The sequence below is a fragment of the Rhamphochromis sp. 'chilingali' genome, assembly GCF_963969265.1.
Source record: "Rhamphochromis sp. 'chilingali' genome assembly, chromosome: 3".
Lineage (NCBI taxonomy): Eukaryota > Metazoa > Chordata > Actinopteri > Cichliformes > Cichlidae > Rhamphochromis > Rhamphochromis sp. 'chilingali'.
In genome coordinates, this window is record NC_137931.1 from 25,307,061 (window position 1) to 25,325,028 (window position 17,968).

At 37.3% G+C, this 17,968-nt stretch overlaps 1 protein-coding gene across 1 annotated transcript; it reads right to left on the reverse strand.

The window, feature by feature from the left end:
- Positions 1–2,669: 2,669 nt before the first annotated feature.
- On the reverse strand, positions 2,670–17,145 carry cybb (cytochrome b-245, beta polypeptide (chronic granulomatous disease)). Its single transcript, XM_080878467.1, has 13 exons — positions 16,962–17,145; positions 16,205–16,297; positions 13,390–13,500; positions 12,216–12,300; positions 11,723–11,871; positions 10,171–10,352; positions 9,100–9,232; positions 8,899–8,991; positions 8,327–8,580; positions 6,325–6,487; positions 5,900–6,046; positions 5,601–5,725; positions 2,670–4,278 (listed from the first exon to the last, which is right to left on the reverse strand). The coding sequence occupies exons 1-13, from the start codon at positions 17,004–17,006 to the stop codon at positions 4,161–4,163; spliced, it is 1,698 nt and encodes a 565-aa protein (XP_080734593.1). The 5' UTR covers positions 17,007–17,145; the 3' UTR covers positions 2,670–4,160.
- Positions 17,146–17,968: the final 823 nt, after the last annotated feature.

The window sequence follows — 17,968 nt, forward strand, 5'->3', positions numbered from 1 at the left end:
CCTGCTTTATTTTACATTTTTATATGATTTTAGCTACTTTTTGTTTTTTTTCTTTTCCTTGAATAAAGATTTGTTTATATAATGTGTTTATTTGTAGCATTTATCATTTTAGGCTTCTTTTAGTTAAACAGAACAGTTATGAGATGCTTTAGCAACAGTGTTTTAAGAATCTTCTTTCATTTAAATAAAGTAAACCTAACTGATTATACAAATATGTCTTATACATTTTTTCTCTGAAGTAAAATAAAGAAGTATTTAGCCTATTTAATATTTAATTTAAAACCTAAAGGAATAACATTTTATAGTTGTTTCTTTTATGAGTTGATTGCAGGACTGTTTTGTTTTTTTAAGTTTAACAAACTTAGAAAAGTAAAATATTTTCCTCTGTAGTGCAATGACAGGGAGTTTACAAGCGCCTCGAATTTGTGCCGAAACGCAGCAGCTCTCAGCACCGACTGGAGAACCGGGTTTGACCCGTTTTTCACTGGAACAAAAGATTATTCATGTCTGCCTTGCACCAGTGTCGCAGACAAACGTCAGATGTCGCCATTAAACTAGGACAGCTTTGCTAAAGCAGGGATCAGCGTTCTGCTGTGACACCATTTCCACCGATCGATCTACCTGTGGAGCAAAGTAGTTAAAATACCAATAAAGACCTACTTTAAACATCCATCAGCACTTTGTTCTACATAAATCAGAGAGGGGTCTAAAGCTGTGGCTTAAAGCTCCTGTTTACTGCTGGTAAATTTCCACCAGGAGCTTTATGGGATATCATCTCAAAAGGAATTCAGTTGTAGTCTTGCAAACACTGACCCAGTCTTTAAAATAATCTTATAGGCTGAAAAGGCACGTTTTTACTTGTGAACAGGTAGCAGACTTTAGTCTTTTATAATCCATTTAGAGTGTGGTGAGAGTTACTAAGTATGTGCACACAGACACACAAGAGTACCTGTAGACTTTTACACTAATTATAAATTCTACATGTGTTGTTGTTTTCGCACATAAACTCATCCTGCCAGCCTGGTGACATTAGACTAGAGTCCTGCTGATCTTAAAATAACCAAGTCTGTTTACTGAAGCACGGTTTTAATGTGTTTGTACTTTCTTGTGCTACTTTGTTCAGTTGTGACATATTTTGGATTTAAATTTTGTGCAAATTATCACAGTTTAACTGAAAGTCAGTTAAACTTCATGGATTTTGAGTCTATTTCAACAACTTTGGTGCAAATCAAAGGGACAGCGTTGACAACAATCAGACAATCAAAAAAAAAAGAGGAACGGCTTTGAAGTTGGTGGCTCTCTCTATATTCCTCCTAACTATTTTTCTTTAGTTTGCTTTTTTCTGCTTGTAGCTTGAGATAGTACCTGTGTGACCTGAATGGGTTGCACAGATAGTCCAGCTCCAACAGGATGGCACAACCATGCTCAACATCACAGGAAGGATGCCCATGTTCCAGCAAACCCTCATGTGTGGAGGAGATACCAGGAAATGAGCTGTTATGCAACGAGAGCTGAACAGGGCTGTAGAAGAGCATGAACCCAGCAGTGTTTGTGCCTCATGTGCATGTTTCTAACCAGACTGTCAGAATGAGACTCTATGAGGGTGCTGGGCATTGTGGACAGTGTGGCCATATTAACTAGATGGGTTGCCAACATTGACCGGAGGGCATTTTTTTTGTTATTACATTAATAATATGTGTTTTCTTGTTCTTTTTTAGAGCACTTGCACTCATGCACGCTATGCAGAATCAAAACTGGATGCATAGTACACTCACAGAGAAGTATAACCGCAGTTATAAAAGTGGAAAATATCTTTCTTAGATTGCAGAAGCAAAGCGGGAAACAAACACAGAGACTTTTTCCCTCGGTGCAGACGTGGATCGAGTAACTCACCACACAGTAGGACAGCTGACTGTGAGAGAACTGTGTCTTCAACGCATTGCCATTAGTTTCACGATTTTCGAGTAGGGCTGCGCTTTGAAAACTAGCTGCACAAGCTGGTGAATGACCTTTTTTTGCATGGCTCCTTCCTCCCTGTCCTCCTCAGACGTGCTGGTTACTGTTGCAGAAGCACTAAACTACTGTTAACCCAATAATTAAACTGAGATCATACTGCAAAAAGTTAGCAGCAATACGGATGTTTACGTTTTCCATTATTAAATTGTACAAATTAGTGCAACTTAATTTGACTTTATCAGTTGGTTTAATAAACTGAAACTGTAAAAATGAGAAACCTTTAAAGTCTTGAAGCTTGACAACTAGTAACCAAGACCTCAGAAGTTTTCTTTAAATTGAGTTTTTCGTCCATGTAACATTTTAAAATGTCTTTACTTCATTAAACAGTTCATGCTGTACGTTTAGCTTTAGAGGCTCTGGAGAAAATGTATTCATTATTTAAATACCAACACGTTGTTGATTAAAATCTTTCACACAATGATGAAACCATTTGGAAAGGAAGACCTCGCAGTCAAAGCACTGCATTCTCCTGCAGAAACAGAATCAAAGGTGTGTTTTTTTTCCTGCAACATGAAAAGAAGAACAATTCATTCTCTATTAAAAAAGCAACAAAAGAGCATATTCACAAGTGTCCTTCAGCGAAGTTTGAACAAATTGAAGCGGTCATTTGTCAGGAATGCAGTGAAAAGTCAGGAAGTTTAAATTTAGTTTAGTTTTTATTAGACATTATGAGTTAAGAAATATTTTCAGCAGATTCCAAAAGTTTTTTCATTTACTATTTAAAAAGAAAAAAGCAGTGAATCCAAAATAATTACAGCAGGGATGTTATAGTAATTTTACTGCATGGGCCACACACATCCCACTTTGATGTGAAGTGGGCTGAACCAGTAAAAACGTGATAAACGTGTAGAAAATTCATTCAAAGAAAATGTCTTTGTACTTTGGGATAGTATGGATGGCAATGAGTGGTGGGAGTCATTATCAGTAGGAAAAACTACAGAACTTATGAAAATGCTGTTAAAGTTCAACATCTATCCACTAAAGCTGTCCAGGCTTACGTTTGATGCCCCTGACTTACAGTATGACAACAATATAGACATCTGATGTCTGAAAAGAATGACAAAAAGAACAGCAATAACCAAAATGTATAATAATTATCATGAAATATACCTTTTAAGAGTTTTGAACACTGTAATCAGCTAAATATGAAAATAAAAAGGTGGAACTACTTTCTCGTCTCCTTTGAGGATCTTTTTGACTATCGTCAAGAGATTGAGTTTGAGTTTTTTCATTAAAGGATTGAGAGCAATTTTAAATGTGTTTACCTTTGTGGTTGATTATTTGACAACAAGCAGTCTCACATGGTAAAATGAACTTTAGGTGACAGAGCCTCTATTAGTAAATCCAACCATGCATATAACCCAGATTTATGCCACAGCTCTCCTTTTCTTATAGCAACACCACCCAGACCTCTGAAACAGACAGACCCTTCTCCAGAAAGCACTCCAGCAGGTAGCCTTCTGCTCCTTCCTGTTCTTGGATTGGATCAAACAGCTATTCAACTTTTTTAGAGAAATCAGGAAATAATCACACAGTAGAAGATTGCTTCTGGTTGGTCCATTTTTTTTTTTAAATCAAAACAAGCTAAACAAAACATTTCTAGCCATAAAAGTCTTTGCCACATTTCTGCTCTCATAGAAAAAACACGGCAGCACAAAAGCATAAAGCATCCTGGAGCTTGTTCGGTCCATGGAGAACGTTTGCAGCAGCCAAAGCTTTAAAGGCCTCCACCTCTTCCCTCATACTGTTAGGGAATTGAAACCGCCTTTTAAGAAGATGAATCCACTTCTGGCACAAAGGAAAATCAATGAGGTGGAAACAAAAAAAAAAAAAAAAAAAAAAAGACGAGAGAAAACATTCTGAAAGTGGCGGTTTCACTTGTTGATGGAACAAAAAAGGAGAAGACAGTAACCTAGACAACGCCACAGGGTTTATTTTGAGTAACAACTGTATCTTTGCAGAAGTCTGCGGTGAAGACGTGATGAGAAGCTTGTTCCCGTCACCGATGAGCTGCCACTTGTTCCAAATGTAAATTTGTTCTTTTTTCAGAGGAAACTTGATAACTTATAATCAAGCAGCTACTTGGAAAGTTCCCCTTTTTTTTTATCATGATCTAGCTGCTGTTTCTGATTTTCTTTGTTTTCCTAGAAATTTTCTTTATTGAAGATGAACTTGACATCAGCAGCTGAATGAGACATACACTGTTTCTCCAGAGATGTCGCCAGCTGAGGCGGACCGCACAGGAACACACCAACTTTAGATCTGCAGGCACAAAACACCCCAACACTTTGATTATAGATATTGGTATTTATAGCATTCATCAGAGCAACAGTCATGGCTGTATTCCACTCAGTGGTCACACTTTAATAGCTTCAGAAAGAATCAAAAGGCAATGAATTAGCAGCAAAACTTCACCTGCATTTTGCTGTTTTGCAAACAATTCAAAAGTTCTCACAGAATAACTGAATTTGTGTATTTGTAAGTCTGTGCTTTAAATACTTACTATTTCCTACAGGCAGTTAAATCCAGTGTTATAAAAAGATCCCAGGGACCCCATTTAAATAGAGGTACTACACATACCAGCATTAAAATTTCAAGAAACAGGAAATGGATGAAAAAAATAAATAAATGTTAGGCGCAGAATGTGGCAGTAAGTTTGTACAGGCCTGCAACTAAAGATAAAATACAGATGGATAAAGAAAGATAAAAATCCATACTGGATTAATACACTGAGTGTTTTCTTATTTACCTAATTTGTTATTGGTAAAACTTTAAAAACAGTATGAAATGACCTTTAAAGTAACGAAAAGTGGCACCAACTTGGGAGATACTGCTAATAAAATAGTTTACACAATTACAAGGAGAAACACAATTTATAAAGTTTATATTATCACAAAATATAACTTGTACATGCTGAAGGTCAGTCTGACTAAATCGTTTTACCTTAATACATTATTGGTAACGTATACAGTGTGCCGGACTGATATTTTATTGTTTTGAGAAACTTTTTCCTTTGATGTACCGAACTGTATCATACAGGTATGCAGGAATTGTAAAGTTCGTTGACTAACCAATTAATGTCTTATCAGTATTAAAGGGTGCTCTACAAAATGAAGACTCTCCTGTTTATGTCTTTGAGTATTTAGCAATATGCAAGCAGTTATATATTTGTTATTTACTGCATCAGAAAACCTTGACTTTTTACGTAACTGTATATGATATTTCACTCTGAGCTGTAATGGACCTAATGTACGACACAGCATGATATTAATATTCTCAAATAAAATTACAAAAATCTCTACTAAATAAAATACTTGAGTAAATCTACTCAGTTTTAAAGCTGCCTAAAATTAGGCAAAGTGGAAGAAAATATGCTGACCCATTTCATTCTTTTATAACTGAGATTGGTATGATGTGCTGACCACTTCTCTCAGTTTACCAGAGATGAGTTTAATAAGATAAGATAAGATAAGATAACTACATTTTCAGTCATTATGTAGTGAAGAGGTAACAGCAGTTCTTGAGTAGATGAGATCATGGACTGTGTTTGCTTATGGAGAGATAATAACGTTAAAGAGGCTCACCGAGGGTGCTGCGAAGTAATATTGGTAAACTCATTGTCCCAGTTAGGTTTCCCGTAAAAGGTCTTCTGCTTCAGTCCGGTGATCGGATCATTTTCTGCCTCATGGTGAACACGGAAATGAGCCGCCTGTTAAAGGAAATGACAGATGGATGTCACTTTTTTTCTTTTTATGACTTTTTGCTTAATTTAAGAACCACATGCATTAAACCATAACATAAGAAGATTTCTTCAATCACAAAAAATGGTATTTGTTGTCAGTTCAGCCCACAGAAATAAAAATTTATATCAGTGCCTTCATACCTCCTGCTCCTTCCAGCGGGTGAGGTAGATGTTGTAGCTGAGGAAGCCCATCATGTTCTTCTCCGTCATCTGGCCCTCCAGGGACTGCAACAGGTCTGCAAACCACTCGAAGGCTTGGGTCTCCGGACAGAGCCAGTAGAAGTAGATCTGGCAAACAGTTTATTAACCTGACATTCAGACTTACTTACATTTATCATTTATTTTTTGGTTCATTTCAAACACTCTTATTTCACACTTTTTAACTCAAAGCCTTCAGTAAATAGTTTCACAGCAAAATGGATATGTAGCATCTAGCATTTCTTCCAGACAGATGTTGTAGATAATAATTTTTATTTTTGTTTCATTATGAACGCTTCATGTGGGGCTTATGTGATATGGTTAGTTTTATTTAAACACATTTTTTTTAATTTAAAGTTCTCGCTCACCTTTTTGGTAAAGACATCTTGGTTGTTCTGGATGCGTTTGTACCACACAGATTTGAGGATGGAGGCAAAGGGAGTCACTCCAATTCCTGCACCCACCAGCATGACCACCTCATAACCAAACACGTCTTCACTGGCGGTACCAAACGGGCCATCTATGGCCACCCTGACAACAAAATATACACAAAATAATCTTATATCCTGTTTTTACTCTGCTCTGTGCTTTCAAGTCAAGCTTTATTTACCCAATAAAACTTTGATTATGTGTATTTATCTCAAAGATTAACTTGCTAACTTGCTTAACATGTGGATGTATTGGGACTTTTAGCCCCACACCCTAACTAAAGACCCATGGGCTCTGTGGCTTAACCCACCACTAACTAAATCTGACATTTCCAATGTGCAACTGTTGCTAAAATGTGAGCAATTAAGATATTTTTTGTCCCTCAGAGAGACAATGCTACTTACTTGGTAATGCTACTGTATGTTTAGTCACTGTCATTGTTCACATTTATGTTTGTGTGTAAAATTAAGCACTCACGTATTGGACGTACAAGTTCCTAGTACTTCATTAGATTTATTAGGTTAATGCTAATTTCCAGAAAATCTTTATTATGTTGAATATATGAACACATGATCTTCTTCTCTGATGTTTTTTTGCTAAATGTTTTGACCCTGTTAAGATTATAAGAGATTCCATTATTTATTTATTTAGTTGTTTTTAACAAGATAATTGTGATGGCCCAATAATTCATGATGTACATCACAAGATCTAAAAATTGAACATTTTAATTACAATAATGATTTTACTTAAGTGACTGTAGTGCATAGTGAGTTTTTCTTTGTTTATTCTCTTATTTGTCTGTGTTATGGCAAATTAATTAAGCTTAAGTTACAAATTTGTGGAACTGGAAATGGCTTGAGTAACCAACATTATACTGAGATTTACACAAGGAACTATACAGAGCATGAGCATGAGAGCCTCCTCTTGATGTTAAAGGGCTGTACTAAAACTTGTTTTATCACCTTTTTATTACAACGTGATAATGTCAGATTGTTATGGTGTCTTTTTAGGAAGTTGTATCCAAAAAATTCAAAATGTATTGTGCAGCTCTGCCCTTTCATATGACATATTAATCAATATGTTTTTTTGAAAGATTTTTTTCAAGGTCAGCTTTGACCTTTGGTGCTAACAATAAAGATAAGGTCAAATGCTTGAAAAAGATATCTTGAAAACTGTGGACGTTAAACTGCTGAAAAAAGACATATAACATATTGTCTTCCTTTGGACGGAGAAATATTTGCGATGTTGCCATGCTATGCCTCCAAAAGTGGCTGAAGTCTGCACAACCTCCAGCAGACATGCAAAGAGGCATGGTGCATTGCCATTTTGAATGAAGGCTGCATACATGACTTCAGTCTCAAGCTAACTGCCATTTTTTTGCATCTGCTTTGGCAAATTCTAGAAAAAAATCTAAGGCCAGTTATATAATGTGTATATTTTTTTTAAATATTAGCTTCTTTTTGTTGTCATCTAGAACAGCTATTTGTTTGTTTTGCCTTCAAGCAACTTAAATAATGACATAATTTCAGGATTATTAAGGGATAATTGAAGACTTGGTCACTGTGCTGTTGTCTAGCAAGTCCATTCAAGGTCTATCCAAGCAAACAGTACACTGGCCTTAAGGTGATTCGAGGCAGCAGCTCAAAATAAAGGCCTCCTTCTTTCATTGTCTGGTCTATAGAAAAGAATTAGTGCTCAAATTTGCACAGCAGGACCACTGTGAAAAGATGGTATTCTTAATATTGTATGATTTTTACTGTTTGTGCCCCTCTACTCATTTCTTATGTGAGGGAAGAGAAACAGACATACACAATAAACCTCTCAGGGCTGTAAATGAAACCCCTCCTGCCAACTTTTCAAAGGCGCACTGGACAGGCAGCAATCAACTGTAATCACAAGCAATTTAAAGCACAATTTTCCTCTGTTGTCAATCTTTCCTACTTGGGCAGTTTCCAGGCCTCCTGAGGCTCATTTTTGTCCCCTCCACAGGCCTCGTACAGCGCCTGAGTCCAGTCCCCGACAATACGGATGTGAGCACTGAAGTAGTCCTCCTCAGGGGCTGAGGTCAAAGTGAAGGGGTGCCACTCTAGCCTGGAGACAGATGGACACTGAATGAAGACGTACTGTCCCACCTCCATACTGAAGCCTTTCCTCTTCATCTGTAGTTCCAGTGTCTTGGAAGGGTGCATAACCACCTGAAGACCAGGTACAGGGACAATAGAATTATAATTACAGTTATTTATTCAGCCTTTTTGACCACATAGTAGCTATTGAAAGTAAATACAGTTTCAAGTAGTAATAATTTCCATGGCACAACTCTAAAATCCTTTGTGTTGTTACCTGCTGTGTTAAGTGTAATCTGCAGTTGTAGTATTAGTGTAATAATGCAGCTAAAAGTCAACCTTTTTTGAAAGACATGCATTTTTTAATCATTTTTCTTCAGATATTTAGTTGAAACAAGCTTGGTGGAGCTCCTAAAAAATGTATACCAGTGTAACTGAGGCAGGACCGACCTTAGTAATGACCACTTTTTGATGGGATCGGTAGATGCGGACGATCCTCTCACACACATACAGGATCATGGGACCCAACACCCACTTCCATGTCTGAAGAAGGGGAAAATATTGGATGAAGTACTTTTCTTAAAAGCCTGAGAAGAGATGCAACTTGCTGAGTGTTTGGGCTGGTAAGAAGTTTAGAAATTCGAAGCTAACCCCAGGTGGGTTTCCAGCAAATTCTGGGACAGCACAGTTGGAGGCATTTTTACCCCAGTCTTCAAACTTGTCGGAGCAGTTTTGAGGTTTATTTGTGTCCAGGCTGGCCACCGTCTGTCCTCGCACAATACGCCTACAATCAGACACACACAGAGAAAAGATGAGCACTTAAACATGTGTATCAATGATTATTTGAAGAGAGACCTGGGAATTTAGTTTAACTAAATTAATTTAATGGAAATTATATTATTATAAACTATGTAGACAAAATTACTGGGCCAGCTGCACATTACACCTACAGGAGCTGCATGACTATGGAAAGCAATGCCATGGGGCTCCCAGTGATTTCAGCGAGATTTGTAAAATCAAACATTTCTGAAATAGCGTTTGAAAAGACAGACTGCATGGCTTGATGGTTGAGTTTGTGGTTGGTTGAATCCGTGGTCATGGGACTGTATGAAAGAGCTGAATTCACAGACTAAGCGGCATGGCCCAATATTTTTGTTCACACAGTAAATTTGTAAATCCTTAAAACTAAGTGTATGATTTATAAAGCTCAATCACAGGTAAGTACAAATTTTACCAGTTTAGAGACTGATTCAAGACCAAGTCAGAGTAATGACAGTTCAAGAATCAAATAGTATTGACTATTAGTTAAAACTGTGAGCAGTATAACATGCGTATGAGTTAAAGACCAAGATCAAGCCCAAATGTCCAAATCAAACCGCTAGTCCTGAAAAATTATGTGACAAAACTGCAGTTCACTTGAGGCTGGGAGTCAGAAGGGAGCCAGTTCACATAGACTCCTATGTTACATTGCCCAATGGTATAGCAGTATATACCGTTGGTATATATCACTTCTGGCTCCAACAAGTGCACTAACATTAAGGATAGAAACATAAAGTTGTGGCTAGATCCAGTCTGGTCAAGACAGAAACCAAGTAAATCATTTGTAATAAGCTCATTGAGGGCAAAATACTCTAAGAGGAATTACGTGTGGCTAAGTGTTTCAGGTCAGAAAAAGACAACTAATGGCAGTCCTTTTATGGTTGAAATTTTGTGCTATCTTACGCATAGCCGTGAAACACCAGTCCAATGAAGAAGATGATGAAGAGATGATGCGTGTACCAGAACACCTCAAAGTATGACCTGCGGATGACCTCCATAGATGAAGTGATGATGAGGATGAGTGCTAATGTGATGGCCACACCTGTCAGCCCAGCGACGGTGGTGAACATGACAATGGTAGGATTCTGTAAATGCAGTTTACAGATGACATTTTGAGAAGATTTTCTCTTTAAAAAGGCCAAACAGATGATTAATCTAGAGTGGGATGAAGTCCCAAGTCATCGCCTCAGTTTTTCAGTTGCTTCAGTTGTAATGACACACCTCATGTTTGTTGACTAACTTCCCTCATTTACTAAATGGCTGTTTTGTCATACTTCCCTATATCACAGAGGTTGATTGTCTAACACAAGGTAACAAGAAGGAAACAAATGTTAGAAATGTTGGAAAGCGGAATTTATAAAATGAAATGGAAAGCCTAAAAGTCTCTAAAGAGTCAGCTGGAATGTTGGTCAATTAAAATAGGTTAGCACTTAGCTAACCCCAATTAGCATCGATGGTCAAGTTAAAATCACCAAATCTTATGTACATCTGAGGAAGTCAAACATGTTTACTCCACACAGAAAGGCCCAAGTCAGGATTTGAACCAGGAACGTGGTTGCTGTGAGGCAAAAGTGCTTGCCAAACCACCGTGCTACCCTTTTGCAATTCTTGGATCACTGTGAAGGCACCATGTCTCTGACCTCTGACCACTCTTCATCATGTGCACCAAATATGATCACTTTTGTTTTACTTCTAGATTGTCTTTCTGTGGGAGTTTGGACAATTGTGCTATTTTACAGTAAGAAGACGTTTTTAAGCAGTAATTAAAATGTATTGGTAATTTTGCAGAAAAACTAAACAAAAAAAACATTTCCCCATTTTGTACTGTAAGTACACTGTACTTTTTGGGCTTGGGCTGTTATGGAGTTGCTTAACCTTGCCTACCTTCCAGGTAATTTACAGGAAAGTAAACACTTCTTTCTTGTACACTCCTTTTGAAAGTTATGTTTGAACAGTGATTGTTAAAGAAAAGAAAGACCTGCAAGTTTTGATGGTATTTACTTTTTCTTGTATGTTGGTAAGGAAGAACGGTCCTTCATGGGGGAATTACACCCTTCGTTGTGGGCGGTACCACATTTTAAAATATTTTCATGTGCATGTTTTGTCTTTTTCGGAACCTCAATCTTTCTTTGTCTGAAAGAATGAGGTTTATGTTCTTTTTGTTTTTTTGCTTATATCAATTGTCAAAAGTTTCTGTTTTGGCTTATGAACAATTGTATTTGAGAAACAGTATCATTAAAGATGAAATTTCACAACTGATCTTGAGGTTTTTTTAAGAAAAAGGGAAGTTTGCCAGATGAAGTAATACTACTCAATACAAAATTTAGTAAGAAGTTGCAGAGATTTCAAGACATCATTGCAATACAAGAAAACTCAGCTCATATGACTAATCTCACCATTATTTTTGTACTAAAAAGGAAAAAATGAGGGCAGCCTGGCAATGGCAACAACTCACCGTCTCATTTGTTCTGATGGGGTTGAGGAAGGAGGCGTTGTCCCCATTACCAATTTCTGACAGAACAAAGGTCAGAAGGCTGGTGTTGCGATTGAGCTGGGCGTCCATAAAAAACTCAAAGTTAAACAGATGTGCAATAATGTGCACAGCTACAAGAAACAGAGAAAAAGGAAAAATATCACTATAAATATTCAGTGCTTTTCTCCAAAATGTATACAGTTCTGTTTGGGCAGACATTACTGCATAACTACTCATTAAATGGTCATAAGTTAAAGTTAGATGCAGGTTTATTATTAATCATTACTCAGTGGGATATACAAACTCACAAACTCATCTGTATATTCCACTGACCAGTTTAGTCAGTTTATCAACCTCAAGCTATGTCAAAAAATCTATCTTAAAACTTTAATATGCTTTAAATCATTGCTATCATTAGTTATGGGGTAATGATTGCTCCAACCCCTTTAACATGTTAAGAAAAAAGAAAAATTACCTGTATGGAAGGCAATCATGTAAGCCACCAGTTTGTGAAAAGTTAGGTTTCGATCTAGTTGGCGAGCTGCTGTGCGGCTGCAGCACTGAATTTAAACGAGAAACACACAAAAATAAATTAATAAGCGATGAATATTAAAGCACAAGCAAATACACCACTACAGCATTAATAAGTATGGTACACCTGTTCAACTATTGGTTAACAACATCTACTAATCAGCCAATCACATGGCAGAAACCCAGTACATTTAAACATGCATCAATGGTCAAGATCAGTGGTCCCCAACCCCCGGGCCTCGGACCGGTACAAGTCCGTGAGTCGTTTGGTACCGGGCTGCGAGAGTTGAGGCTCAGGTGTGAAATGCATGGTTTTCAGGGTTTTTATCGGTTTTCAGCGTTATTTTGTTATCGTTTTTATCGTTTACTCGGTTTTCCTGGGTCTTTTCACATGTGTTATGAATAAATCTTCTTTTTTTCGGTACCGGTATTGGTTTTATTTTGTTGTATTTATCCGCGACACCTTAAAGGCCGGTCCGTGAAAATATTGTTGGGCATAAACTGGTCCGTGGCGCAAAAAAGGGTTGGGGACCGCTGGTCAAGATGACCTCAGTTCAAACTGAGTATCAGAATGTGGACTCAAGGTGATTTAAGTTCACCAGTTCACCAGAGGTCAGAGGACAGTAATGCTCTGAGGTGATATGAAAGAAACAATGACTCAAATAGCCACTTGGTACTACCAAAGTTTGTAGCAGAGCATCTCTTCTACAGTACTCTACGGTATTTTTGCTGATCACAGTGTATCTAACTTCTAATGGTGCTTGCTCATAGGGGGTCATTTGATCGTTGGGTTTTTTCTCTGTATGTATTATTGTAGGGTCTACCTTATAATATAAAGCGCTTTGAGGTGACTGTTGTTGTTTGGCGCTATATAAATAAAATTGAATTGAATTGGTTCCTTCTAGTAGGATAAGGTGCTTTTGCACAAGCTGAAAACATTTCAACCTAATAAAGTAATAAAGTGGCCGGTAAGCAAATGTTTGCAGAAGAATCTGGTCCTATACCCTCATTACTTCTATCAAGTCTTTTCCACATAATGGGACACATTACATGCTATATACTGTCGTTTTGTGGTAAGCCAGATTTTCATTTATCTGTTATTTATCCTTAATGAATACCTGTATGGTGCCGCGGAGGAAGGAGAGGAGGTTTCTGCAGACTGGCAGCAGGATGAGCATGCAGTTGAAATTCAGGCAGGCAGCAGGAGCTCTGGCCCAGGGCAAAGCTTGCTGTGGAGAGTATAAAAAAACGGTGTGTTACAATAAAAAGTTTTCAAATTCACTTCCCTCACCAGTCACGTATAACAGTTCACCAGTAGGAGGTGAAAAGAGTTTTATATAAACCTGAAACTTAACTGCTGACAGGTGTTAAGCAAAAAGAAGAACTAGAACTGGACAGTAAATGGAAATGTCAAGCAGCAGTTATTTAGTGAGGTTTGTGGAAGTCTGAATGCCTTTTAATGTGTCACTTGAAACCTTAAATAGATCATTGCAAACAAGGCTAATGGATATAATTTTTTATTTTCTTATTTAAAAACAGGCAAAACAACAAGATAAATCAAATTAGAGCACGGTTATGGACGGCTGATGGGCTGTGAACCGATCCGGGACTTTACACCCTACAGCAGTTGGAAATGGCTTGAAAAATTCCATTAGAGTCATTTCTATCATTTAATACTGGCAGTCATAGACTTCATAGAGATTGACACACATTTTAATTTAACACCGTGTCATTGGTACCACAATGCATGCATGCATATATTATCTAGATCCTCTAATCCCCAGAAGAGCCCTGATGAGCTGAAGCTAATCCCTGATGGCTCACTTTCTTTATTTATTCATCTTTTCCATCAGAGTGTTATTGTACTGCAGTTACAGAGCCAGTAAATGCTGGTGAGAATACACGTGTGCTCTCACCACTCTGTTTTACATCAATAATTAACTTCATCTCAACATGGTATTGTTAACCTCAAACCCAGTCCCTCATCCCCAAATCATCATCTGAGCCCTTCCTTCAGTGTAAATGATTAATTTTTTTAAGCTTTCCTGAGGTTCTTTCTGGAGCTTACAGGTTTCTCAACACTTTTGGGAAAACAGTCTCTCTAAAGAAGCAGGATGCAGCCACGCTGAATACTGTTCCTCATCTCTCCATATTAAAATTTGAAAAACAGAAAGTACGAGATGCAATGTTTCACTTCTGCTGGCCTGAAGCCAGATGTGCAGCTGCTGGTCCAAAGTCAGTGTGTCATGAAGCCAGCTGTAACTTACTTCCCTTCTCTGTGTGCACGTTTGCTTGTCGAATAATGCCTATGTAGATAAGGAGTGTTTAACATGGGTGTATATGTGTGTATCAGGTGTAAGAATCCTAAATTGCAAGTTTTATTTGAACAAGATATAATCAGAAATATTTGCAAAGCCCGACAGAAATGGCCTTTGATGCAGGCTGATAGCACTGTTCAAACACAAAACGTTATTACAAAGTCCAACAAAGATCCAATAATACCTCACAGGCACATTAATGACTACAAACAAGTATAAAGATGACATAGTTTAAGTTACTTAAATCTGTTTTCCCTATTTTTATATCTGATCACGCCATTTTTTATAGTAACCGCATTTAACCTTTACTCTTTGTGGACTTCGTTTAAAATATAATTATTATTTTTTTTCTTATCACAGTAAAAACTTTTTCAAATGGCAATTAATAACTTCCCAGCATTCAAACATTAGAAACATTTAGTGCGTCACTCACACTTTTACAAATCTGTTAATTTTTTTTCTTGTTGGCTGCCAGACAACAAACTAATTAAGTTGCAGCATTAATAGTTCATGTGCAATTTCTGATAGCAACTTTGTAATTTAAAAATGAATGAAATGAGGAGTTAATCATCGCCGTAAGCCAGTCCCATCCATAAACGTGATCAGGTGAGAGGGAATAATCGTTAGCTCTCACAGTGGTTATTTTGAATGGGAGATATGAGGCTCTGATATCTTCCATGTGGACCAATTATTTGTGGAAGTGTTAACAAACTGATGGGTTTTGTTCTTGCGTACAGGAAATTTTGGCATTTCCACAACAGAAACTTTAACCAACCCCAGGAAGGGAAATTCCCTTCCTCGTTTCAGGGTATTAACCAGTTCAGCTAATTTGGGTTAAAGTTATAACATAATAATTATACTTGTTACTGCCTAGAAAATGGCCATACATTACAGATAGATTCAGTCATGAGAAAGGGAACATTTTCACAGGATTGTATGCAGTCCAGTGCAAAACCTAAGTACACCCTTACTGCTTTCATTGTTTAGATTTGTTTGGAAGCGTTGCCAATAGAAAGTCTCTTCTCTCTAAAAAGAACATGGTAGCACTATTACCTTTTTTACATTTGTGCGATCTCAACTCCAAAGGTCAATTCTTGGAGTTAAAATAGACCGTTATTAATTCATTTGCATGTATAGATAGGTATCATGAATCGAGTTTATCTTAACATATAAAAAAAACCCAAATATCACATAAAACAAAATAAAATATTCATAATTTAGAACATAGAACTGCAAAAATTTATTTCTTTTTAATGCAAGATTGTTTAACTTATTGCCGTGGCTCTGCACTGTATCACTTCTCTATTCTGTTGCATAGTTACAGTGTACTAAAAAGAGTAGTGGGTGGGGTTGCAGGGTCTGCTTTAATTTTCTTGTTGTAATGTTAGAAACTTTTAAACTTTTACTGTAGCTATAATTTGAGGAAATGAAAAAGGCAGAGTCCTGTTTTTTTTCTTTTTTTTTCATATTTGCCTACAACTTTTGAAATAGGTGCAATTGTGTGTTTAACAGCTTGGAAATTCTCTGAAGAAATAAAAACTAGAAATCTACAAATACCGACTCAGTTTGGAGTGAAAGTCTGTGCAACAGAAGTGAAGTTGCAGGTCGGACTCACCCCAAGCAGGACTCTGGTGTAATACCACCTCTCTACCAGGAAGGCCATGTAGAAATGGACAAACAGGAAGGCGTTGATCCCCAGCCATACCAGCTGTAAAATGCACCCAAACACACTCAGGTTTAAATCAGCTGCAAATACAGCAACAGTTCAGGGTAGATAAAAGCATCTTTATTAACACACCAGGAGTGCAAATATCAGTTAAGTGCACTTGTTTAAGTCCCACTACAACAATGGCACACTTTCAGTGCTTAACTTGGAGAACATTTTTCTTTACCTGCTGAAAATGACTTCTCTTTGTTCAGAAAACAAGTCAGACTGTAATCGAAGTGCAACTAAAAACGTGGCTCAAAACTGTGGCATCAGCTCAAATTTAGAATGGATGCCAAAGAATACTTCATTCAGTTTCATGACTCTATCCTTGACACAGAAAAGAATTCAGATCTATTACCACGATCTGCAGCAGCCATTTTTTTTTTTAGCTTAACCAATTAAAACTAAATATTTGGAAAAATGTTTAACTGTTTCAACCAAAGCCTATTTGGTTCAATCAATAAGAAGAAAAATCATATTTTTCTGAAGAAAAAGCTTGTTTTTCCATGTTTAGTCACTGATTTATATACCTTAACTATTTTATGACACATTAATGAGACACTGGTGACAATGCAGCTTGAATGAAAAAAACCCAAACAAAACAACAAAAACGAACAGACGTCATACCAGAAGCCAAAAGGAGAAAATCATTAAATATACTCACAATAACAAAGACTGAAAGTCCCTCGTTGGCGATAAAGTTCCCCATTATGAAAATTGTTTCTGAAAGGAGTGTGTGAAAGAGAGTGTTAGTGTGACAATGTAAAGGGAGACAGGAAATGGTGGCGGAGGAGAGTGAAGACTGCTGTGACTGATTACTCCTTTTATAATCTTTCTCAGGCTACTAATAAGGAAGTGGCCTTTCTGCAGAGGCAGTTTCCTTCCCATCATTCCTCCAGTTACTCTTAATCAAAGTTTGAGAAAACAATTATTAGATGGAGAACAAAAAAAGGTGATAATGAACCCTTAAGCCAACACAGTTAAAAAGAAATCATTTCATTTTCCTAAGAAGGTGTGAAGGACTTTGTTATCAATTGTTTTCTTTCACTTTCAGTCCAAGGTACCAGCTAACAGTTGACCACAGCTAAGGTCCATACAATGATAAGATCGGTTTTATCCCAATTACTCTGCACTTCCAGCTAAAACATTGCTCTGACCGAGAACACCAAATAACTTCTTTCAGGTTGATTGCAGTTGGACTAAATATGTTTATATCCGGTGATCCGAAGGGCCAGCTCTGTTCTAGGATGCCCTCTGGACCCAGTGGAGGTGGTGAGTGACAGGAGAACGGCGGCTAAGCTGTCATCCCTGATGGACAACATCTCCCACCCCATGCAGCAGACTGTGACAGCACTGAGCAGCTCCTTCAGTGGGAGACTGCGGCACCCACGGTGTGGGACGGAGAGATTTCGCAGGTCTTTCCTCCCCACTGCTGTCAGACTCCATAATAAAGACTTTAACTGATCAAGCACACACATCCATACATATGCAATAATACTAAGTGCAATAATCCTTTCTGTCATCGTTGTATTTTTACTCAGTTGTATATAGTATTTGTATTTGTATTCTATTTTTATCTTATTGTATATTTATTTTATTTTATTCTACTGTATATAGTATTTTATTCTATTCTGTACAGTTGTGTACTGTATTTATTCTTATTGTATTCTA

Coding starts and splice junctions, on each gene's coding strand:
- cybb (XM_080878467.1), bottom strand. CDS start 17,006: ATGGGGAACTTTATCGCCAACGAGGGACTTTCAGTCTTTGTTATT. Junction 10,353..11,722: donor CCATCAGAACAAATGAGACG/GTGAGTTGTTGC, acceptor CTGCATTTACAG/AATCCTACCATTGTCATGTT. Junction 9,233..10,170: donor CTGGTGTTTCACGGCTATGC/GTAAGATAGCAC, acceptor GTCTGATTGTAG/GCGTATTGTGCGAGGACAGA.